Genomic DNA, 22,204 nt, shown 5'->3' with positions numbered 1-22,204 from the left:
CGTATCGTATACCTTCTTGTTTCTTTTCCCAGACCACTCTCTAAAGCTACTATTAATAACATGTTGCAGTACTACTGTGATTTATTAATGCAAGTTACCTTAATTATAACATCCTTAATACTGCTGAAGATGGTGAATTATATATAATCATTTCTGTGAAAAAGAAAGGAATTATAAAACTCTAAATTACTGTTTTCTGTAATGTATTCCATTATTTCAAGTAGTGTTTTCTCCTTTTGCTCACAATACTATTTATGAGCTTTGGTTGCACCTACTTTTGTGTAAGCAGGGGAAGGCATGATTATTTTTCAAATATGTATGTTTAGTTGTTTAGTAACTAAACTTAGTATAGGGTCCAATCTAAGCTAATAGAACGAGTGTGTGGTAGACACATACCTTCACTGTAAAAGATTCTGTCATCCTTTCCTAAAAGATTTAAAAGTCCTAATACAAAGTTCATTGTAGTCAGCAGAATCTCTTTCCATAGGTTTCTGCATTTGGCAGTTGCAGAGCTGAAAAACAGCTTTGCTATCTGTGTAAATATTGTGGGCAGTCTTGATATATTTGCTACTGAGGAATTCCTCAGTCTGTAGCTACATCAAACGAGACTGTTGGATACACTCACAAAGGCTTAGTAATAGTGGCATTAATAAAATCTCTGAAGGAACTATGGACAAAGCTGCTCTTCAGGGAATGGTCCCCACTTGGCACCATTCAGGCAGGAGTTGTTGGCTGAGTACACCCAGAGAGGATTTCTAGTCCATTACAGAACCCTTTTCTAAAGAAGGGAAGCATCTTGAAGGAACTTGAGGGAGTTGGTACTCTGCAATATTTGAATTGCATGTGTCCAAGGAGGCATAAGCTATACAAAGAGCAAAAAGCTGAGATACACAGACTGTCTCATATTCCCAAGGGTTAGGAAGTCTCCTGTTCACGTGGCATTTACAGTGTTTATGGGTCTCATGTTCCCGCAGCTTAGGTGTAGATTCTCTGTATCTGGTCTGTAATGGAGAGATTGAGTTGGACCAGCCCAGAGCACAGCTAGAACGCCTGCATGATGGGGGTTCTGGTCCCTGAGCTCTCCTTTATGTAGCACAAAAGATGTACCCCTACAGTATTGGTAGGATCCACAGCAAAACAGCTGTAACTTAATTTCTGAGGAAAGGAGACTGGTGAGATTAAAACCATGTGCGATGGTCGTTTTCGCTGAAAGGCAGGAGTATGTAAGACATGCCTAAGATTCATCCCACTAAAAATAAATGTGTACATACAGGTTCTGCACCTGAATTTATCACCTTATGCTCTCCTTAACGGGGGGAAGTGCGCATCTCTGTGTCATGATTTGTCTCATTCCGAGTTGGGTGTTTAAAGTGGCTCAGTTGAGTCTCAACCAAAGAAATATCCATATCACTCTTTCTGGCTTTAAGGGGAACTGAGATAATTTTTATTCAGCTGTAAATATCTGTAAACTGCTTTACTGCATATGGTTGCTGCAGAGATTCTTGAAAAGGAACTCTTGCAGATCTGGATATCAAACTTGCTGGGCACATATGCTGTCAGAGTTGGCAACAAAAGAGATAATCAGACACAGTTTGATTATGGGTTGCCACCCTGATGACAGATGAAAGCAGGGATGTGTTACTTCAAGGTGCAGCTGAGGAAAGAATGTCTTATTGCTGTTGCATGGGAAAAGTTGTGATATCCTCCCTCCCTGTGTACTAACTTGTTACTAGGCCTATGAACATCTGTATTTGGAAGCACTGGAATTTACGTCTTTTTTATGTCTTGACTTGGATGAAAAATGTGTATTTTCTGTCAGTTCAGACATTACTCCATCATCTACTGCAGAGAGAGCTTGGAGAGAGCTCACAAAGTTAAATGATCCAGTGTTCTGGAGGATACCTGCCTACTTGCCTGTGGTAGTTGAAGGCACTTAGCTTGCCTTACCATGCTAAGTTGCCCCTAAGATTAGCTGGGTGGGGCTCTGTGAGAAGGGAGAGGGTGGCTGATGACTATTGTTCTCCACAGCAGCAAGATAAACTGCCATTTTGACTCAGAGGATCTGAGGTCAGTCAGAAGCCTCCCACTTCATAAGCCTTGAGAAGCTCCAGGAAGCTGGCACCAGTGAAGAACTAAGGACCAGCAGAGTCTGTAGGTAATGTGCTGGAAACCAGGGACTATCCATGGCGTGATTTTACCCCAAATCTACCCATGACAGCGATCTGTTACACCTAATAACATCTCAGCACCCAAAACAGCCCGCTGCTATTACCAGGCCTGAATTGACGAAGTGGAAGGCAAGCTTGAGGAATAAGTATTGCATTATTATATTGAATAAATGGTAGGCTAGCAGATGTTCTTACGAATTAAGTAGGGTCTAAATGACTTAACACCCATGGAATCTCTGCCTCTTGTCTTCTCCTCTTAGTCTACTCTCCACCTTAATCTCTTTTTTTATAACCTCTATTTTATTATAAGTAATATTGTGTGTATTCAGCAACTAGGTTTACTTGCTGATCACTGGTAGTTGGGGAGGTACCAGAATCCTTCCAGGGAGAGCCACAGGAGACTCTGCTGCTCTGAAAGGTTAGGGTACCTCATCAAGAACTAGGTAGTACGGCATCTGTGGAGGGTCACTAGAGCTTGATTACCTTGTTTTTTGTACCATGGACTGCATTAGGCTGAAATGACTTGTCTAAGATCTTAAAACAAGGCAGTGACAGAGCTGGAAATAATCTCTGAGGGTAAATGCTATTTGTAGCATATTTTCTGCAATTATTGCCTTTTTGGGTGGTTTCTGGTTGATTACTGCAAATTAAAAAAATAAAATAAAATTTCTGCATTACTGAACTTTTGGCATCCACATTTGATTTTAAATTCAAGGATGTCTGTGTCTGTCTTATGTCACTACTGATCCACTTTCTTAAATCTACCTCACATGTCCTACAGAAATGGGTTTAGACATTAAAATCATCTGTCCCGCCTTCTCCTGTGCATCCTGGAGTTACAATACTAATACTGTACAAAACACAACCCTATTGTCATAGAGGTAATAATATTAGGTGTTAGGCTTGTGAATACAAAGTGAGAGTTTATACTGTTTTCTAGCAAATCAGAGGAATGGTGAGATCTTTACTCACAAAAGGTGCCTTGCCTGGTTTCTCCATACTTGATACTACATTGGCAGTTATGAAACTAGAAATTACTGCTGTGTTTTTACACAAAAGGAGAAATTCTGCAAGAGAAAATTTAATGCAATTTGGACCACTTTGTAGTCTTCAGAATCTGCCACATTTCCCTGCCACCCAAATTATTTAAATTGTAAGTAGTTTTGCAAGGCTGTTAGTATTATTTTCTCAGCTCACCCAAAGTTTTTGCAAGACTTATTATCTATGATGAATCACAACATCTTTTATTCATATAGTTATAAGTGCATTAAAGCTGTCAGGTATAATTTGCCGCTTTTTCTTCTTTTGATTCAGCATGCTTTCTGAAAAGAAGCTAATTTAATAACTAGAGAATCTAAGTTTTATAATCAAATTTGTTATATTTACCAGACCTGAATTTCAGATGGGATAACATTAAAAATGTGCTTGAAAAGAGCAGAATTGCCAGTGGGCATTGAATTAGCAGCTTGAAAAATATCTAATAATGTTGTGATCAAGAGTGTTATGAGAGAAGGAAGAAGAGGAATTCCGTTTGTCTTTATCTGTAGCTTTTACATATTGTGCAAACTGAAATGAAGTTTAGAACCTCAGCCCAAAGCTTCAGTTCAGGGGAAAGAGTGTTCTGGTTTTGGATTTTTTAGTGATTTTCAATGTGCCTGTATAATGTGGTGCTGCAGCTCTGCCTACAAATCTCTAAATTACTGATAAAGAAGTAGATGCTGCTGTTTATGTGCATATATGAGCACTTGCCACTGTACACTGTGTACCAGACATAATCCCATGAGTTCTGCATCCAACAAATTTCTGCTGAATTCTGGATAAGGTTTGTGCTTGGAAGACTTCTGGATCAAGGTTTCCTGTCAGAAAGTGCTCTATAAAAGGCCTGTTCAAAACGAACAGAACAAAAACCCAACAAAAGCAAGTCTTTTCCTGTTGCTCATGTTCGTCTCCTCTGAGTCTTGGTCCCCCAACCCTCTTAACCAAGTTTGTGGCAAAGATTGTATTTTATTTACAGATATAGGTTAAGACAGCCTGTTCTTTTGTGATCACATTAGTTTCATTTGTACTGTGGAGATTTTTAATTCCCAAAGGTGCTGCCAGTTTTTGGGTACACAATTTAAGTTTAAGCAGAGTTTTTGTTTTTCCCAAGGACTTCTGCAGGCTTTCAGATATTTAAAATATGAAGTTGTGGTTCTCTTTGATTCGTCTGTTAAACAGTGTTGGCTGTACTAAAACTGGCAATGAGGCTAAACAAGAATTAAAAAAAAGTATTCCAGAGAACCAAAATATTGTAGAGTATTTGTCTTCTGAAGGTATGTTGCCACTTAGCAAATACTGAGAATAATGACCACACAAATACAAACAAAGAAAATTCAAAAAATCTCTGAAATTTTGCTTAATATTGAAAAGCTTAATTGAAGGAAGAGCTTGTTTCTATTGAGCTTTTTGCGCAAAAGAGATTGTATGGATGTAATACATCATTGACAGGACACAGTAAGTCAACTGTTCATCTGGCTCTGCTGTAGCTCCAACCTTGCACAGCTGAGAATGTTCACATCTGGAGGGGGAGGATGATATATTAACTCCATGCATTTCAGAAGATGTGTGTGCTACAATGCAGAGCCCTTGGTGCTGAAGGTAGTTTTGACAAAGAATTTGTGGCACAGGGGCCGTAGCTGATACAAGGATACAGGGTTTAGCTCTAGAATTCCATATTCTTTTAGTCTCTGTTTTACACATATAGTTCTTTGAGAAATCTCATAGTTTGAGAAGCACAAATTTCTTAAAAAAGTAGAAGAGGATCAGATTGTTAGACAAGAACACCTGAATGAACTTTTCGTGGAAGGGTAGGAACAAGACAAAATGTCGTAATACCCAGTGCGAGGTCACTAGGTATTAATATTATTAAGGGCAAAATGCTAGAAATCTGCACCAAATCCTCAATGATTCAGAGCTTGAGGACTCCATACATGAATGAGTATTTCTTGCTTCTGTCATCAAACAGCCACACCAAAGCATGACTAAGATGAAAGGCAAGGCTGCAGTGGAATTTGAAGCTGAGATGGTTCCATACTGAGAGTAGAACTGGAGATGAGATCAACTCAAATTGAGTTGATTGCACCTTCCTGAAAAGGTAAAGAAGCAGGAAAGTGTAAGACCCTTTCAATAATTATAAGCAATTAGAGGGAAAAAAACAAACCTCAGAAGATGAGACGTAAAAACAGCTCACATGACGTTGCAATCTCATAGCTTATGTTGTCAGCAAAAAGAGGTTGGATGAATTTCTGCAGACTCAACAGTAATTGCCATGCGGCAGCAGTTAGTACTATTGAAATGCTGGAACTGAAGGGAACCAGCTAGCCTGTAGTGACTGGGAACAGATGTCCTCCGAAGAGCATGAGACAGCATTCTGCAATGTGAGAGAAATCTTTGCCTGTCAGTCTAAACTGGTGACTAGTTTGGTGGATGGGGACAAGTATATATGAGATAGGAATTTTACCTTTTTCCTTCTTTTGTGTCACTAGATACCCAGCCTGGTTCTCAGTGAAGATGTAACAGTCTATTTTTGTAAATGCAGCCTAATGGACATTAATTTTTAGCAGTTACATATATTCTAAATATCAGCATTAGGACTAACAGGGGTGCCTGCATTTGTGGATATATTCAAGGAGTTTAATGTCAGGAACAGTTCCTCTCCAGCTTAGTGTGAATTAATGTTTTGTAATGATCTGGATGTAACTGACCTTGAGTTGAGCAGTTTATATTCCCTGTTGGATTAAGAGGGGTTAAGCTCATGCAGTTCTATACAATTGAGCAGTTTTAACTGAAGCAACTTGTGTGAATCTTGCCTCAGGAAGTTTGAGGTTACTGCCTAATATTTTTGGCCAGTGGACAGAAGTAGGATTTGCATTTTCAGCCTGACAAAGGTGGCTGAATTCCTGAGGGTCAAAGCAGCCACAGTCAGCCCTGAGTCCCCAAACACACAATAGCTGCGAGCTGTACGCCCATGCTACCCACCTAAAGTGAAAGGGAGGAGTCAGACTGCTCTGTGTGATAGGAAAAGGAGTAAAGACTCTGATCTCTGTGCTTAAATGCTGTTCAAAAGATACAAAAAATGTATCATTTTACCTTCTACTCAGGAATAGCTTATCTAAGAACTACTCTTGAAAGGAATTGCTAGAAAGGCCAGTTACAGGCAGAATTTAGTACTGAACTTTGAAATGTTCTTCGTCTTCTGGTATATATTGATTGCATGCTGTCTTGTTGACTGCACCAGCTTTTCTTCTCAGTTTTCTTAAGAAGAATCATGTGAATAAAAAGGTACCATGAATAAAAAAGTACCATGCTTATTAGCCTTCATGGCAGCTCATGTCTGTTCTCCATAACCTGCCAGGATTACCCCTGTGACTACTCAAATACTCTAAAGCAAAGATCATAGCTGTATATCCTATGAAATAGGAAACCTTCAGTGATTTCTGTGGATCCTATGAAATAGGAAACCTGTAGTGATTTAGGCTGGGTTGACATAATTTTCAGAAGGGCTAAGGAGGTATGAAGTGATGTAAAGTGATTATTTTAAATTTTCATGTGAAAAAAATACCACAGATTAATGGAAATGTAATCTCACTACAAAAAGATGAGGCCAGGAATTTAAAACAGCCAGGAGCTTAAAATCAGGCACTGAAATCATTATCCTTACTTAGGTCATAAGTAAATAAATAGTTAAAGACATTGAGGAGTCACATCAACCCCATGCAATGCTATAGATTTGGAGAAGAGTAGCTGGGAAGCTGCCCAGAAGAAAAGAATGTGGGGGTGCTGGTTGACAGCAGCTGAACATGGGCCAGCAGTGTGCCCAGGTGGCCAAGAACACCAATGGCACCCTGACCTGTATCAGCAACAATGTGGCCAGCAGGACCAGGGCAGTGATTGTCCCCCTGTACTTGGCACTGATGAGGCCACACCTCGAGTGCTGTGTTCAGTTTTGGGCTTCTCACTACAAAAGGACATTGAGATGCTGGAGCATGTCCAGAGAAGGGTGAAGGAACTGGGAAAGGATCTGGAGCACAAGTTTTATGAGGAGCAGCTGAGGGAGCTGGGGATGTTTAGCCTGGGGAAAAGGAGGTTCAGGGGGGAACTTACCACCTTCTGCAACTACCTGAAAGGAGGTTATAGCCAGGTGGGTGTTGGTTTCTTTTTTCAGGTAATGAGAGACAGGATGAGAAGAAATGGCCTGAAGTTGTACCAGGGGAGGTTTAGACTGGATATTAGGAAAAATTTCATCATGTAAAGAGTTGTCAAGCATTGGAACAGGCTGTCCAGGGAAGTGGTGGAGTCACCATCCCTGGAGGTATTTAAAAGTCATGTAGGTGTGGCACTTGGGGACATGGTTTAGTAGTGGTGGTCATGGCAGTGTTGAGTTAAAGGTTGGTCTCGATGATCTTAGGGATCTTTTCCAACCTAAACAATTCTAGGACTTTATAAAGAGATCTTAATGGACCTAATTTTCTCCATGTACTTTCTGCAGTTCAGTTACTGAGCACTCATGTGAGACATCTTCAGAGATTTTGAATGTAATTCCGCAAAAAGAGACACCAAGGACAGTTCTGAGAACCTGAGCCTTTCAGTCTTAATTTAGACTCTATCTTTTGAATATTTGCCCCCTATAGAATGCATAATTTAAAATTATTTCAGTAATGGAAGGTATTTGATTATCTGTTCTTGAAGAGAGACTCCACTTGTAAAACATCGTTACAAATGACTGACTCTTTTCAAAGCACATTACCAGTATGGTTATTTTTCAAGTGTGGCATTTGTGTGCCATACAGATTTATTTTACTTTTCAGAAATGCTAAGAAATAAGCTTCATTCTCACTCTTAAGTTAATAGACAACTCTAATGCCTTAACTTTTGAGTAGCTTTGAAATAAAATTTCAAAGTGAATTTGAAGTGTTTCATAGACTTTGCATTATATAGACTTTGCTTAAACCCAAGGGAAATTGCAAATATAGTAATAATAAACAAGATTTGCTCTTGTTGTCTGAATACTGTACAAAGGTGTTTAAAATGACTAGACAAAAAATTATGAAAGCAGCATATGACTTAAATGATAAATAAAATATGGCAACTACTGGACCAAAATCTGCACACAGGAAAAATTTAGTGACAGTCAAATCTACAGAGAGGACTATTCAAGAACATTTACTAAGCCCTCTGTCCTCACACTTTTACAGTTGCGAGTTGAGTATTTTGAGCAGCTAGACTGCAAACAGTCTTTCCAAAAATTCACTGTGTGACCATGCAAATGTTTAAGCAATTCTTAGATCTTTTGCTCATCTCCCTGTGCTTGGTGTACCTGGGTTTTGCTTTCATCTGTCCTTGTATGGTGCCTTCTACAGTTTTCTAATTATGTAACCTGTGACCAAGAATGGCCCACAAATTCTGAGTGTTTGTAATGATGAACTATAAGAGGATTTTTTACCTGAGAGAATAAAAGATTCAAATGTGCTTCTCCTGTGTTATATAAATTGTCAGAGGTCCAGCAGTGGAGGTGTGCTGTGACAGCTTACCTAAGCAGGGAGTTTGCTCCATTTTTTTTTGAAGAACAGGGTTTGCAGTGTCATCATCATTACCCCACTGGAAGACACAACCAGAGAACACCTCTATAGAGAAGGGAGCAAGCTTTCAAGCTCTGTATATCAGAGCTCTCCTTAGCAGCCCCCAGCAGGGCAGCAGAACCAGGTTCCCAGATACAGAGCTGGAACACTCAGATGATTACAAGAATACAAGGTATAAATTCCAGAAAGTTCAAGCAAATTCCTTCTCCTTGTTCATATCAAGATTTATACAAATAGCATAACACAAGGCTTGGCAAGATAATTTTCCTTCAGTTTTGCCATGTGTTTCTTCACAAGCCTGTCCCCCATTAAAAAAGCAGGATACCTAATACTAGATGTCTGCCTGATGTCTCAAAATTTGCATGCATAGTTCTGTTGGCTGCAGTGCTACTGCAGTAAGGGCAAGGTAGTCACAGCCAATTTGTCTGTATCTGCAGAAGTGAGTTCTCAGTGCTTGGTTTTGCTCTTAAGTCAGTCCCTGAGAATCCCTGACAGTAATTGTAATTCTCCTCAAACCTAGAGCAATATTTAAAGTGGGGGGAGCACAGGAACCTCCTGAACAGTTTCTTTTCCCATCGCCTGTCAGTGATTTCACTGCAATGCCTAGAAAAAGCAAAGTAGTTCAGACGGCATCTATTTCTGGCGTGAAATCCTAGTTGTGGATTCCCAGTGCTGATGTGTTTTTCAGACCCTCTGATGAATTTCTAAGCTTTCTTGGAATAACAGCTTCTGGGAGGGGACTGGAATTCCTATGGTGGATTTCAGGTTCGCAGACTTTGATGAAATCTAAACAACAGGGTGGGAAAGCTGTTTTTTGTCAAGAGCAGCTATGAAGGCAGAGAAGCAAATTCTTGTCAGTAAAGAGCTTTTCATCTCCTTGTCCCGTTTTTCTGAGAAACGAAGGGTGGGATGTGGAAACCCAGTATAAATTTTGAGGGGTGGGGGTAGAGGAATGAAGACTCTTTTCTGTTCCGCTCCTCCACAGAGAGGAGAAATCCTAGGTAGGGATCAAGATACAGCCTGGTACTCAGCAGTGTGTTGGTGACCCTCATAAAAGCAGTGCCTTGAGAGACAGAGAGAGGAAGGGAGAGTCACATTAAGGGCTGTGTAGTAACTCAGAACCACTGTTGTTAGTTTCTTTTTCCTTTTCTGGAAAGCCTGGTTTTCACTTACTTCGAACCTAGAAGAGACTGCTTTTACTATTTATTAACTTCCTGTGTAACAGCAAACATGGGTTGCAGCTGTTCATGACAAAAATCTGGAGGAGAAAAACTCCTTATCTGAAACACCTTAGTAGTTGCTGCATCACAGGCATTTCCAATTCTTCACCAGCACATGGGACAATATATAAAATACTTTTCGTGGCTCACAACAGCATGTGACAAGATTATGCTGATGGCAATTTGTACAGTACAGTCCTTTCTCTCCCCCTTCACCTTTTGCCCAGTTCCTTTGTAAATTTATGCAGATTGGGCAAACAGAAATAGCTTAAACAGAAGATGGTAGTTCTCTATGGGGCATGCTTAGTAATCTTACAATCCCTCAGCTCCCCACAACTACTGACTTCTCCAGAGCAGCCCCTTTCCTCCCTGTACAAGGAGGAAGGATCTCCAGTCTTCCTGTAAAAGCAGTAAGTTCAGGAGAAATATGCAAGATTCTAGTCAGAGATGCTTTTGTCTTGGCCAGCCAAAAGGAAAACATTAGTACATACTCAGGGTAATTATTTAAAGCAAATGGTTATATTATTTTCTGTCCCTTCACATCACTGAATCAGAGTGCAGTTACATACTGTTGAGTTATTGGTGAAATAGCAACAGAATGATTAAGAAAATCATCAGGCAAAACCACGCAAAATATGTTAGTTATCAACAAAGTAATTGGATAGCATTTAAGCGAGTGAAACAGACACAGGCATGCAAAGGATTATAATAGCTGTAGCAGAGAGTGGAGGTTTCCAAGTGACTACATTCCAAGTGACCCAACTATATTCACTACCAGAAAACAGAGGACTTTGTCATCACTACACTATCTCAAGGAACCACAATGAGAGGGGACTCAAGAGGTATCACTGTTTCCCAAAAATTATAAATGAGAGTGAGAGGAGGAAAGCTTTGGAGAGGAAGAAAACAAACTCAAATTCTGAACTCTATTAGATGGCTAACAAATTGTATTTCATGAGAAGGATAGTTTTAAACGTGTTGTGGTTCAGTGGTTACAACAACAGTCAGAGTAAAAATGCAATATATAATACTGAAAATAATGTTAAAAACAGGGAGGGAGAAAAAGTATAAACTTTATTTACAAAATGGGAAAACTGATGAAGTGATGAAGTCAAGCTGAAGAGTACAGGAAGAAAGTCAGTCACTGACAGTTTTAAATAGAAAGGCAAATTTTCTGAAACATTTATACAGCAAAAATTCCTAGTGATGGTGTAAGATCTTTTGTTAGATGGAGATAGTACATTACTGATTTGGGTCTGGGAAGGAAGAAGATGAGGGAGATGGGGATACTGAAATATTTTCTAATTCATTAGCAGAAAAGGAGAATTCTTAGTAAACATCAGATAGACAACTTAAAGAGCTGGTCTTCTTATAATGTGTCAGAACATCCCACATGAGCACAGATGTCCTCCCTTCTGCAAGCACAGCCTCCACTTCCACCCCACTCAGCTGTGGGCTCACTGCTGTCTCCAGATCTCTGTGTGGCAAGGCCATGCCCAGGGCTCCTTTGTCCTCAGCAGCTACTCCCTTCCCCAGCAGCATTGGGCACACGATGCCTGCCCAGCAACTGGAGTGCAAAGCCCGGTGCTCCCCCTTGGCTTCCCATCCGTTGCTCAGCTGATCCCAGCCATGGGGACGTGGTCAGCCACCATGACTGGCTGAAGGGATCGTAAAGATGAATGGTGCCTCTGGGTGCCCCAATATGGTCTTGCTCCTCAGCTCTTCGTGCTGCTGATTGGGACCGTGGCGCTGGGCCCCCCTCCCCACATCTGGCTGAGCGGTGCTGGCGGCACCCTGGACAGGCGCTGTCCATGGAGCGCTCCTCCTGCGGCGCTCCCCGCCCAGGCCGCCCGCAGTCAGGGCACGGCCCGGGCCCGCCCGTCCGCCCTGCCGCGCTGGTGTGGCCGCGCTGTCCTGCAGCGGGAGCCGGGGCTCCGGGCTGGCCGCGGGCCCTGGCGTGGCACGGGGAGCGCTGGCCGGGGGCACAGCGGGGCCGCCCCACTGGCTTCGCCCGCTAGAGGGCAAGAGAGCCTCGCACAAGCGCGGCGGGGCGGCTGCCCCTGCCCCGCAGCCTCCGGCCCGCCACGCCCGCCCTGCTCCGGCCCTCGTGGGGAGCAGCCCCGGGTGGTCGCTGCAGGCCAGGGCTGAGGGCGATTCGGGATGAAATTTTCTCGATGGCCACGAAGCTGTAGATGGAGAGGTAATCACTTCCATCGGGAAAGCTAGCAAGGCCTTTGGCCACTCCAGAAAGCGAGCATAGAGCCATCACGGAGCTGGCACGGACCTTCTCCATCGGGGCGACGGCACACTGGGCTGCTGCTGTGCCTGCTGCAGCGAACATGGAGCGGTAAGTGGGTACACACACGCACCTCCTGCCGAGGTGGGCAGGTGCCGAAAGGCACCTTCTCCCTGCCCCGGGAAGGTGACGACAAGCTGATCGGCGGCTGCAGCTCCAGTCTAGCACTGGTAAGTAGCATCCAGCTATCGTCAAGCTCTGGGCCTTGGTTGGTGTACGAATGCTGCCTCATCCTTCAGGTGGTGAACTGTCTACAAAGGAAGTGTATCAGCCAAAGGAAGAGCCTCAGAGATGCCCTGTAGCCTGCTGGCAAACCCTGCTGAATCTGCATCCACAGATGAGCACTGACAGCATCGGAGCATGAAGAAGGCAGAAACCTCTGATTAGACTCTGTGTGTGCTTGGGCAGGAAAGGAGCACAAGGCAAAGCACTGGCAGTGGCAAACATGTTCTCACAGTGAGCAGTTCTGTGAGCCATGCTGCAGAAATTGATTGCCATGTGGAGGCCTCTGCAGTCACTTGCACACATGGCAACTCTGATTGCCTCCCCTTTTCTCCTTCCAATCAGTGACACTTTGGCTCTTGACCTGGCAGGACTTGCAACATCATGGAAAATCAATTTATTACTAAAAACAGCAGATACAAGCCATGTACAAATAAACACATCACAGAAATTTCAAACATATTTGGCAGCTTTCATGCTTACATCACCCTATATACCTTCAAGTAGCACCAACAAGGACACACATTCCAAAACACTATATTGACATCTATGTCAATGCATTCAACTGTATCTGACTGATAGTGATATTTTTACTTTTGTGCTTAAATTAAGGTGTCTTAAAACATGGACCATGATAACTCCCTCCCTAGGATGGTCATATTCTGCCAGTGCTTATTTATGTGAATTCACTAATTCCTGTACAAAGCAAAATACCATAACACCACAAAAAATCCATGTCAGATATCCCATGGTCACTGTGACATTGACACTGATGTTTTCTTGGAGTTTTCCATCTAAACTGCATATTTTACACTCCTCTAGTGTGAAAATTTGATGAACTGGGAACAAGCCCTTTTCTGTTGTCTTCTGGAATTCTTATAGGAATCTTTTTGGTCATAAATACTGCTATTTTTTCTACAGTCGCTAAAGTGAGAAAGCAAATACATTCCTCTAGCTCAAGTTTTCTACACTTGTAGGCATTTCTTATGTTAATCCAATTAACCTGACTTACACTGTGGTTTTTTGTTTATTTGTTTGTTTTGTTTTGTTTTTTATTTTCACAAACATCATTTATTTCCAGGCAATCCAATGTTTCATAATCATGACTTCCAGTAATTTTTCTTTGCTGAGGTGACTTGAGTTTTCTTTGGAGTGTGAATTTGTGCACCTATATTAATAGTTTGGTGCCCTCACCACCCATGCTGGGGAAATTCTCAATCACATGTATAATGCAGCAGGTGGGATCCATCCAGTCCTATCTAGACCTCTGTCATGTAGAAGTCTACATCTAATATAGGCTCCCTTCATACGCGAGGAAGAACTAAGCATCTTTAGAGCATGAGTCATGTCATCCTAAAGTAGACGCCTGAAATAGGTCAGATGATTTGTGCCCTAAAATTGCTCCTATTTATCTATGTTAAAGAACAAGTCGTTTATATCTTGATGTCTCCATTCTAGCAGCCTCAAGTGAAATGAGAGTACTTATTAGTCTTATATCCAGGTTTATATCATGCTTCAAAATACCCTAAAAATCCTTATTTGTCAAGAAAACTGAAAATAGCATTACTTTTTATATTTTTATATTTTTCTCCATTTGTAGAAAGCTTTTAAAAGTTTTCTGCCTCAAGACATTTTAGTAAAAATGGCAAATGCCATGCATTTCATGGGAAAGTTGTAATACCTCTCTTTTTAATAATGTAATTTTTTCGGTTGTCTGTCTGCAAGGTTGGGAAATAAATTAGTGAGATACATTGAAGGTCCAGAATAAGATTCTGTACTCTCGGTGAAATTATGCAATTTGGAAGAATGAAAAAAGAAAACATAAACCAAGAAAAACCAGGCAAGCTAATTTATTTTTTAAATGACACTCCAAAATTGATATGTAAAAAGATCGTCTAAAACTGAACTGGTTGGCAGACTACAGGTGAAACAGTTTTATTTCAAAAAAGTCATAATAGCTAAAACTTGGCAGAAGTGTCACATTAGTGTGGTACATGTGAGGACACCATGTGCCAGGAACTCCTCAAGGCATGCAGGATCCTTCTGACCAACTCTGCTCTCAGGAGTTAAAATCCCGCATAAAGCTGATGAGTAAGCTCTTGATGACTCACTGTAGCAGATGCAGTCTTTAATTCCAGGAGGGTATAAGGGAAGTGGGTGTGAATCTCGAGTAGAGGGGAGCTAGGGATGTTCCTGCCTCAGTGTCTCGGGGATAAAAGTGTAGGTTTTTAATACAGCCCCAGCTATCAGCAATGCCAAACTTCTGTAAGGAGTAAGTTTGACATTACACATCACACATACATTTTATGTGAAGCAGGGTTGGAACACCACCTACTCACAGATGGGTATAATTTTGGGGATGTCCTGCATAATTCATGTGTGGCTTTGATACTTATGAGTAATTCAGACATCAAAGCCTCAACTTAGATAACACTTTTATAACACTAAACTTCCTATTGCAAATAACCTGTGGGCTTTCATTTAAGTTCTGTAAAAAAAAGGCAACTATACCAATACTTTCTTCTTTGCTGTCAGATATTTTTCACAAGATATGCTTCTGCGAAGTACAAGCTACAAAATACTGAAGCCTGAACTAGAGAAAAAAAAATACACACAATACTCTTCACTGGGACTAGAAATGTAAATTTTAAAGCACTGGAAAGTTGCTGGGAGCCTCTTTCCCTGTTGCTTCTAGACTGAGAGCACACCAGATACCAGGCTTTTTGGTCTCTTGGCAACATTCCCTTTGCTTTGCCAGTGGCACAAACCTTCACTTTTCAGCAGTCCAATTTCCTAATAAGCAATTTTATGTTCTCTTCCAAGTTAGCCATTATGCATGAAAAAATCTCCCCATTAATAACCGTAAAGCTCCTTTATTGTTCTCCTTCAAATCTCCTTAAAACCTTCTTCTGACACCAAACACTTGTCACTGGCCAGGCCTGTTGCTTTTTATTCTCAAGGCTGTTTTTCCCTTATCCTTCCCCCATGGGTCTGTACTATACACCTGTTGTCTTTCATCATGGGTTAAGATCATAAGCTCTTTGGGCATAGACCATCTCTCTTATTACATGTGTCTACAGTATCCGACACAATGGGACTGTGAGCCCTGAATGGGGCCTCTGGGTACTGCCATGATCGAGTTGATAAAGAATAATGATTTTTGACATGGTGAGTTCTGCAGTTTTTCCCAAGTCATTCTGCAGTTGTTCACGCTGATAAAAGCAGTGTGTGTGTGAGAGCACTGTCCTTAAACCTGATATACAGGGTAGATGCTTTGGAACTATTTGCCAGAGAGCAATGACTTCCATGTTTTGTTGTTAGGGGTTTTTCTGCTCTTGCACGTCAAAATGCATGGACTGACATGCAGCAACTGTTTCTTTTTGTGGGTTTGTACAGAACTAGAGTGATGTGACCCTGCTCTGAAGCTTCTACATCCCGTCCTTCAAATTGCAATAAAGACTGTCAAATACAAGGGGGTGGCTCATGCGCCATTGGTGGGTGTCAGTTCCCTAAAGGTCCGTGGGGATTCAGGACATAGCTTTTCCCTGATGCAGTTTCCCTGCTAGATATGGAAATTAGTCTCTCTCCTTCCTCTTGTGTTTTGTCATACTGGCAAGTGGGGGGATGCAGAAAGGCTGCACCAGTCAGAGCTGGATTGCTAGCTTTTGTGGTGGGGAAGGCAAGGAGAGCTGCCCCCTCCATCGCATGCCCATCGAGGAGGAGGGCGTGTAGAGTCGATTATTTTTAATTAGGACCCTAGCAAAATTCTCCTCTAGAATTCTGTTTCCAGGCTCCACCAATGACCTTCCTGAACCCCGCTACCTCAGCGGTGCACATCATCATTCACACCAGGCAATCTCTCCCCTCAGCCCCCAAGATATTAAGTTTCTTCTCCTTTTCTCCCTGCCTCTCTCTCTCCCAGAAGAGCCTGTGTTCAGGTTTTGCAGTCAATTCAAGGGGCTGCCGGAGTGTCCTCTCCCTCGTGCAAGGCTCTGCATCGTGCCAGGTCCTTGAGCTCTGCTCAAGAATTCTTCTGCAAAGGCAGGAGACCCTCTGTTCCGTTGCTGGTTAACACAGCTGTTTTCTAAGGGCAAAACCACAGTAACACCAATCCTCAACATCATAAGAAAAACAGAAATCCTCTCTCCTCTCGCCGGGTCTCTCCCGACAGTTTTAAATAACTTTTTTTTTTTCGAGGGGGGTGGATGTTGGGGTGAAAGGAGAACACGTACTTCGCATCGCACCCCCACTTCACCCCATGCCACCTCCTGGCCCTCTCTTCCCTTCCTCCACCGGGTTCTTAAATACTGGGGCAGAGCCCGGGCGCGGGGAGACCCGGTTCGCCCCCGGAGCGCTCCGGGCGGTGGCAGGGCCCTGGGGCTTACCCGCACCGGTATCCCCGAAACTGCTCCTCCGGCAGCGCAGAGGCAGGGCGAGAGTGCTGCGGGCTGCCGGGGCTGGGGGCCAGAGTGGAGAAGGCAAGAAATGAGGCGTGGGCGATAAGGACCCCCCAGACCAGCCCCAGCTCCCGAACTTGACGCGTCCCGCCGGAGCCGAGTTTGAACCCCGCCTGGGACAGCGGCAGCCCGGTTACCTGCGGCAGAGCGGGCCGGGGCCAGGGCTGCGGTGCGGTGCGGGGCGGCCTCGCCTCCGCCTCCCCTGCGGCGGGGCCGGGCCCCGGGCCGGCCTCGGGCTGGGCAGGCAGGGCGCTGCCCGCCCCGCTCCCCCCGCCAATGTCATGGGGGACTCGGGCTATGCGGGCATCTCCCGAGGAGCCCGCTCCCCGCAGCGGGCGGGCGCGGTATATTTAGCATCGCGTCGCTTTATTCCTCCCCCAAAGTTTCGCCCACTTATTTATTTATTTGCCGGAGAGCGCCGCTCTGCCGCAGAGCGGCAAGAGCCGCTCCGCGCCGTGCCGAGCGCTGGAAGCGGCTCGGTATTGCAGCAGGTAGAGCTGAGCGCTAGGACCTCGGAGAATCCTTCCAGCAGCAATCAGGACTACCTTAAACCCAGCCCAATGCCTCTTCCTGCGCCACTCTGCGTGCTGGATGGAGATCCACAGTCAAGAGCTGCAGCTCAGTGCTGGAGTACAACATTTCACAGGGAGCCCTGCAGAAGCAACACCTGTTTCGAGCCAGCCAAGAAAGACACAAGCACTTGTATGTTGCTGCTTTGCTTGTGGATCGTCAATAATCCTAAACCCGTGGACATCTGCTGAGCCTCCTGAGAATTCTGGATAATAGATTTGGACGTCAAAAGTTTTTTTTCCTTTTTTCTTTTTTCCTTTTTTTTTTTTTTTGGATTTATCTCAGCCAACAACGTGAGATTTCCCCCCTCCCCCTTTGCAGGATTCATGCTGATGTATGCAGTCTGTTATAGAGTAAAAACAGCGCATGCCTTTCTGGAATCAGAATCCATAAATCCTGACGTAGCCTGTGCATCTTAAAAAAAAAAATCCCTATAACGCCTAGGTATTTAAGTTGCTATGATCATTCTTATCTTAAACCAAATGGAGAAACTACGGATTTTTTTCTTTATTACAGTTGGATGGGCTGAAGACCGTATTGCTTGCTAAGAGCTGGGGATATATGCATTTATATAGATATACACATCTATATGTTTATAAATATGTCAGTGTGTGAGTATAAAGTGGTGGTTTCTTAGACTAACTGGTTTGACCTTGAACCTGTACCAGTCAAAAGAGAATATTACTTTTATTTATGCATTTAATGGATTGAAGAAAGAACATTTTCTCTGTAACTGCGCTAGGGAGGGGAGAGGAGTGGAATATACCTAATCTTATATCTCCTGGGTTTGGCACCATCATTATTGTTTATTCTCATTCTCTAAAAGCAGAATCTTCTGATGGCTCCCTTAGGTGAAGTTGGGAACTATTTCGGTGTGCAGGATGCAGTACCCTTTGGGAATGTGCCCGTTTTGCCGGTGGATAGTCCGGTTTTGTTAAGTGACCACCTGGGTCAGTCTGAGGCAGGTGGGCTACCCAGGGGGCCTGCGGTCACGGACTTGGACCATTTAAAGGGGATCCTCAGGCGGAGACAGCTATACTGCAGGACTGGATTTCATTTAGAAATCTTCCCCAATGGTACTATCCAGGGAACCAGGCAAGACCACAGCAGATTTGGTAGGTATTATCCTTAACCCTTTAGTGGTCATGTGATGAAATAATGGGGTAGAACTGCGGGCGGGGGGACGGTGGGGGGGTTCGAGGCGGGCGGGAAGGGGGGTTTGTGCTGATGACTGATCCGCCGAGGGGAAAAATGAGTTGTGCCCCGGGTTGCAGATGTACACGAGCGGCACCACCGCGGCGGAGCAGGAGCCCTCGCCGAAGTCGCCGGGTGTTTAGTAGCGATGTTTGTGTAGCCTCAAGTTCTGCTTAAGAGCAGACGCGTACTGGGAGGTGGTGGTGGCGGTGGTGGAATTTTTGCTCGGGACGTTTCTGCTGAATGATTTGATTTCGAGAGTTTAAAGGGGTTTTAATCATTAACCACGACAATTTAAAATTCACCGAGTTTCCTGGAGGGAGTGGCTCTCGTCCTATACGCAAATTGACGAGGGCTTTTCTTTCGTTTTCTCTGCCGATTACCTGCTCTAGTAACTGCCCGAAGTGCACACCCAGTCTGGCTCGCTGCTCGGCGAGGATTCACCGGCAGCGCCCGCCGACCCGCAGCGGTGCTCGCCGCCCGCCCGAGCCCGCACCCGCAGCAGCTGTGCGGCGTTGCCGGCGGCCGGCGGCCCGGGAAGGAGGGAGCGCAGGTGGGGTCCGGAACCCGCCGGGAATCCTGCGCCAAAATCTGCCTTTCCCGAGCTGTGTGGCGTGTCAGGCTGGCAGCGAATTTGAAATAGCATTCCATGGATTTCCTTTCCAGGGACGCTATTTGTGACTCAGCAGCGAGGGCTGAAGGGCTGATGGCCCCGGCCGCTCCGGAGAGCCTGTGCATGCACACACGCACACATCCACACATGCACACGCGAGTCCAGTGGGCCCGGAGCTTCTCTGCTGTCAGGGAGTCTGTTAAAGGCTTGGCAGATTGAATGCATGAAAGTAACTAAAACAGCCTGGATGAGCTGATTCTTTGTTTTTTTTCTTAAGGAGGGGTGAGGAAAATACGCCAGGTTAGCTCACCACGCTCCCAGCTGTTGGAAGGAGTTAACTTGTGAGTGAATTAACCTGACAGCACTCAAATTCAGTCGTAAAAACAAAGTCCTGTGGTGATTTTTTTCTCTCTTTGTATTTTAATGCCAGATGTTGAACGATATCTAAGCTGTATTTTATTGCTTTGTGAAGCTGTTTAGATAATGCTGGTGTTGTAGGAGATGATCTCCAAAGGGCTCAGAAGGGAAGCGGAGGGGGGGGGCGGGGGAGGAGAGGACTGAGACTCTCGCATGGTCGCAGGTTCATCCTCCATCCCCCGGCATCCGCTGCTTCCTGATACTCTCATGCTGCTTGCAGGCTCTGCCTCCCTCCCACGCCGCCCACCCGCACGGGGTCCACCAGGGTGGGTGCAGGGTGAGGGGGAGCGTCGCGGCTATCCCCGGGGCGCAACATCCACGCTTGCTGGCGAGAAAAACTGCTGAAAGTGTTTCAGGCAGCCGCGGAGTGAGGGGAATGGGGGGGGGGGCTTTTGCAGCTAGGCGTTTTCCTTGGCACAGGCAGACGCCGTGCGTGGCTGCCGAGCTACCGCCGCAGGTTCCCCTAGCCCGCTGCGGTGCGGGCAGAGAGCGGCGGGCGCGGCGCTGTGTGGAGCCGGCGAGGGAGGCGCGGTGCGGGGCCGCAGCAGGTGTAGGGCGCTGCGCACCGGCAGCCGGGGCGGTGTGGGGCTGGCGGCCCGCGGGGCCCCGCCGCCCCCAGAGGAGGGCCGCCAGCTGTTCCCCTTTGCAAGGCGGCGGTGACCACATTACTCGCGGCGTCTATTTTTAAAAATGGCTATCCAGCCGCAGTTTAGGAAGCTGACAATTCCGAGGGGCAGCTCTTTCACCCCTCGCAGCGCCTTGGCTTTAAATAGATTGGTTTTTTTGTCCTTGTCGGTTTGATCTCCCTCTCCCCCCGCAGGACGCTCCCCAGCGACAGCTCTTCTCCCATAGAGTGCGTCGGTGATGCCCCTGCTAGTTCCAGGGTCGGGTAGAGCGGGCACGGCGAAACCATGGGATGTGTTGGGGCTCCTGGCTTCTCTGGGGGGAAGGAAGAGGATCTCGGTGCTTTTGTATCGGTGCCGTGAGATTGCTGTTGTGTTTGCGGGGAGGTCACCGAATAGCAGATGCTATTTGGGTTTTGGTGATTGTAAAGTCTTGTGATGATCCTGGGGAGGTCTGCATCCCATCTCAGGAGCTGCCCGGGGGAGAGCGGGTTTACAGGGTCTCCTCCGAGCGCGTGCAGGGAAACCTGCGCGCGTGTGCGTGTCAATGTGGGGGTACGCTTCAGAAGGAAGTTTTCCTTCAGGAATAAGGAGGACAAAGAGAAAACATTAGGGGCTGCGCGTAAACTCCTCTCTGGGCTCTGCCCTGTGGGAATCCCCCTCCCCGCACACATACATACACGCACACACCTCTGGAGAGACATCAGATAAGAGTAATTCTTTTGTGATGCTATGTTGGATGTGTGCCTATTGCATACAGTAAACCGAGCCATATTGTGTGTCTATACTCGCCCGGTTCTGGGAGCCCTGGCATTTCGCAACTCCTGCAGCAAGATGCCCATCTCTAAAAGAAAAGCTCCCCAGGAGAGCCCGGCTCGGTTCCCCCCGTAATGCGATCTCAGGTGATCAAAGCCTTATCTCTCCTGGGTCACAAAAGAATTTTTTTTTATGCAGTCTCCTTTAGTCTAGGGCATTGACTAGACACTAGAGTCATTGTAAATTCAGGAACTCTGTAACAGCGGAGAGGCGTGCCTCTGTGCGTCAGCACAAGTACTGCATGCACAGCATTAAAAAAATAGGAGCATGCAGGAAAAGGAAAAAAAAAAAAAGCTTGTCAGCAGGTGACCTCCGCTCCCCGGGACCTGCTGCTACAAGGAACCGCTGCGTTCATCATCTGCGGGAGCCGCTCAGCCGCCCGCCCGCCCTCCCGCCTTCCCGGCCCGCCCTGCCTGCTCCGGCGCTGGGCTGGCGGGGCAGGTTCAGCGCCGGGAGGGCGCGGGGGTGGCTACGGACGGGGGGTCCCTGCGGCTGCCCGCCTCTTCTGCTGCTGGCTCTCCCCAGAGACGGCACGGGGCGGGAGGAAGGCGATGCATGCGGGGAGGGCTCTGGCCCCCGGGACTGGGAATCGTGGGCCAGGTTTTAGGGGGAGGGAAGGGTGCCGAGCGGCCTCGACAGTCTCCCCCGCTATTGAGTGTTGCAAGGGGAGGGGATGAGGGGGAGAGGGCAAGGGCGCTATAAGAGCCTGAAACTGAAGCAGGGGCCTGCTGCCTGGGGGGGCTGTGTCTGCCCTCCCGTCTTTTAATTGGCATCATGTGGGGGAGCGGGCGGAGCGGTGACAGCTGCGACAGGGGGGACGCATCCCGACGGAGCGCTCAGCCCCGCGCCGCAGCCTCAGCCGGCGGCTGGGAGCAAGGGAGGGGGGCGCCGGAAGCGGAGGGGCTCCGGGGAAGTTCCTTCCCTCACCCTGTCACCAGGCTGTCCTCCTGGCGGCTTCTTAGCCACGAAGGGCTCCGCTTCCCTCGCCCTT

The 22,204-nt window shown here is 45.7% G+C and overlaps 1 protein-coding gene across 1 annotated transcript in view; it reads left to right on the top strand.

Annotated features, from left to right (window-relative positions):
• The first annotated feature begins 2,056 nt into the window (after window positions 1–2,056).
• FGF9 (fibroblast growth factor 9) overlaps window positions 2,057–22,204 on the top strand; it is a 42,725-nt gene continuing 22,577 nt past the window's right edge. The window contains exons 1-2 of the mRNA XM_027677184.1: window positions 2,057–2,067; window positions 17,743–18,665. Of these exons, the coding sequence (XP_027532985.1) occupies window positions 18,389–18,665 (277 nt within the window). The 5' untranslated portion in view covers window positions 2,057–2,067; window positions 17,743–18,388. The remainder of the gene's footprint in view (window positions 2,068–17,742; window positions 18,666–22,204) is intronic.

The sequence above is a fragment of the Neopelma chrysocephalum genome, unplaced genomic scaffold, assembly GCF_003984885.1.
Source record: "Neopelma chrysocephalum unplaced genomic scaffold, ASM398488v2 Primary Assembly neopelma1_43, whole genome shotgun sequence".
NCBI lineage: Eukaryota > Metazoa > Chordata > Aves > Passeriformes > Pipridae > Neopelma > Neopelma chrysocephalum.
This window is presented reverse-complemented; position numbering and strand designations above follow the sequence as displayed.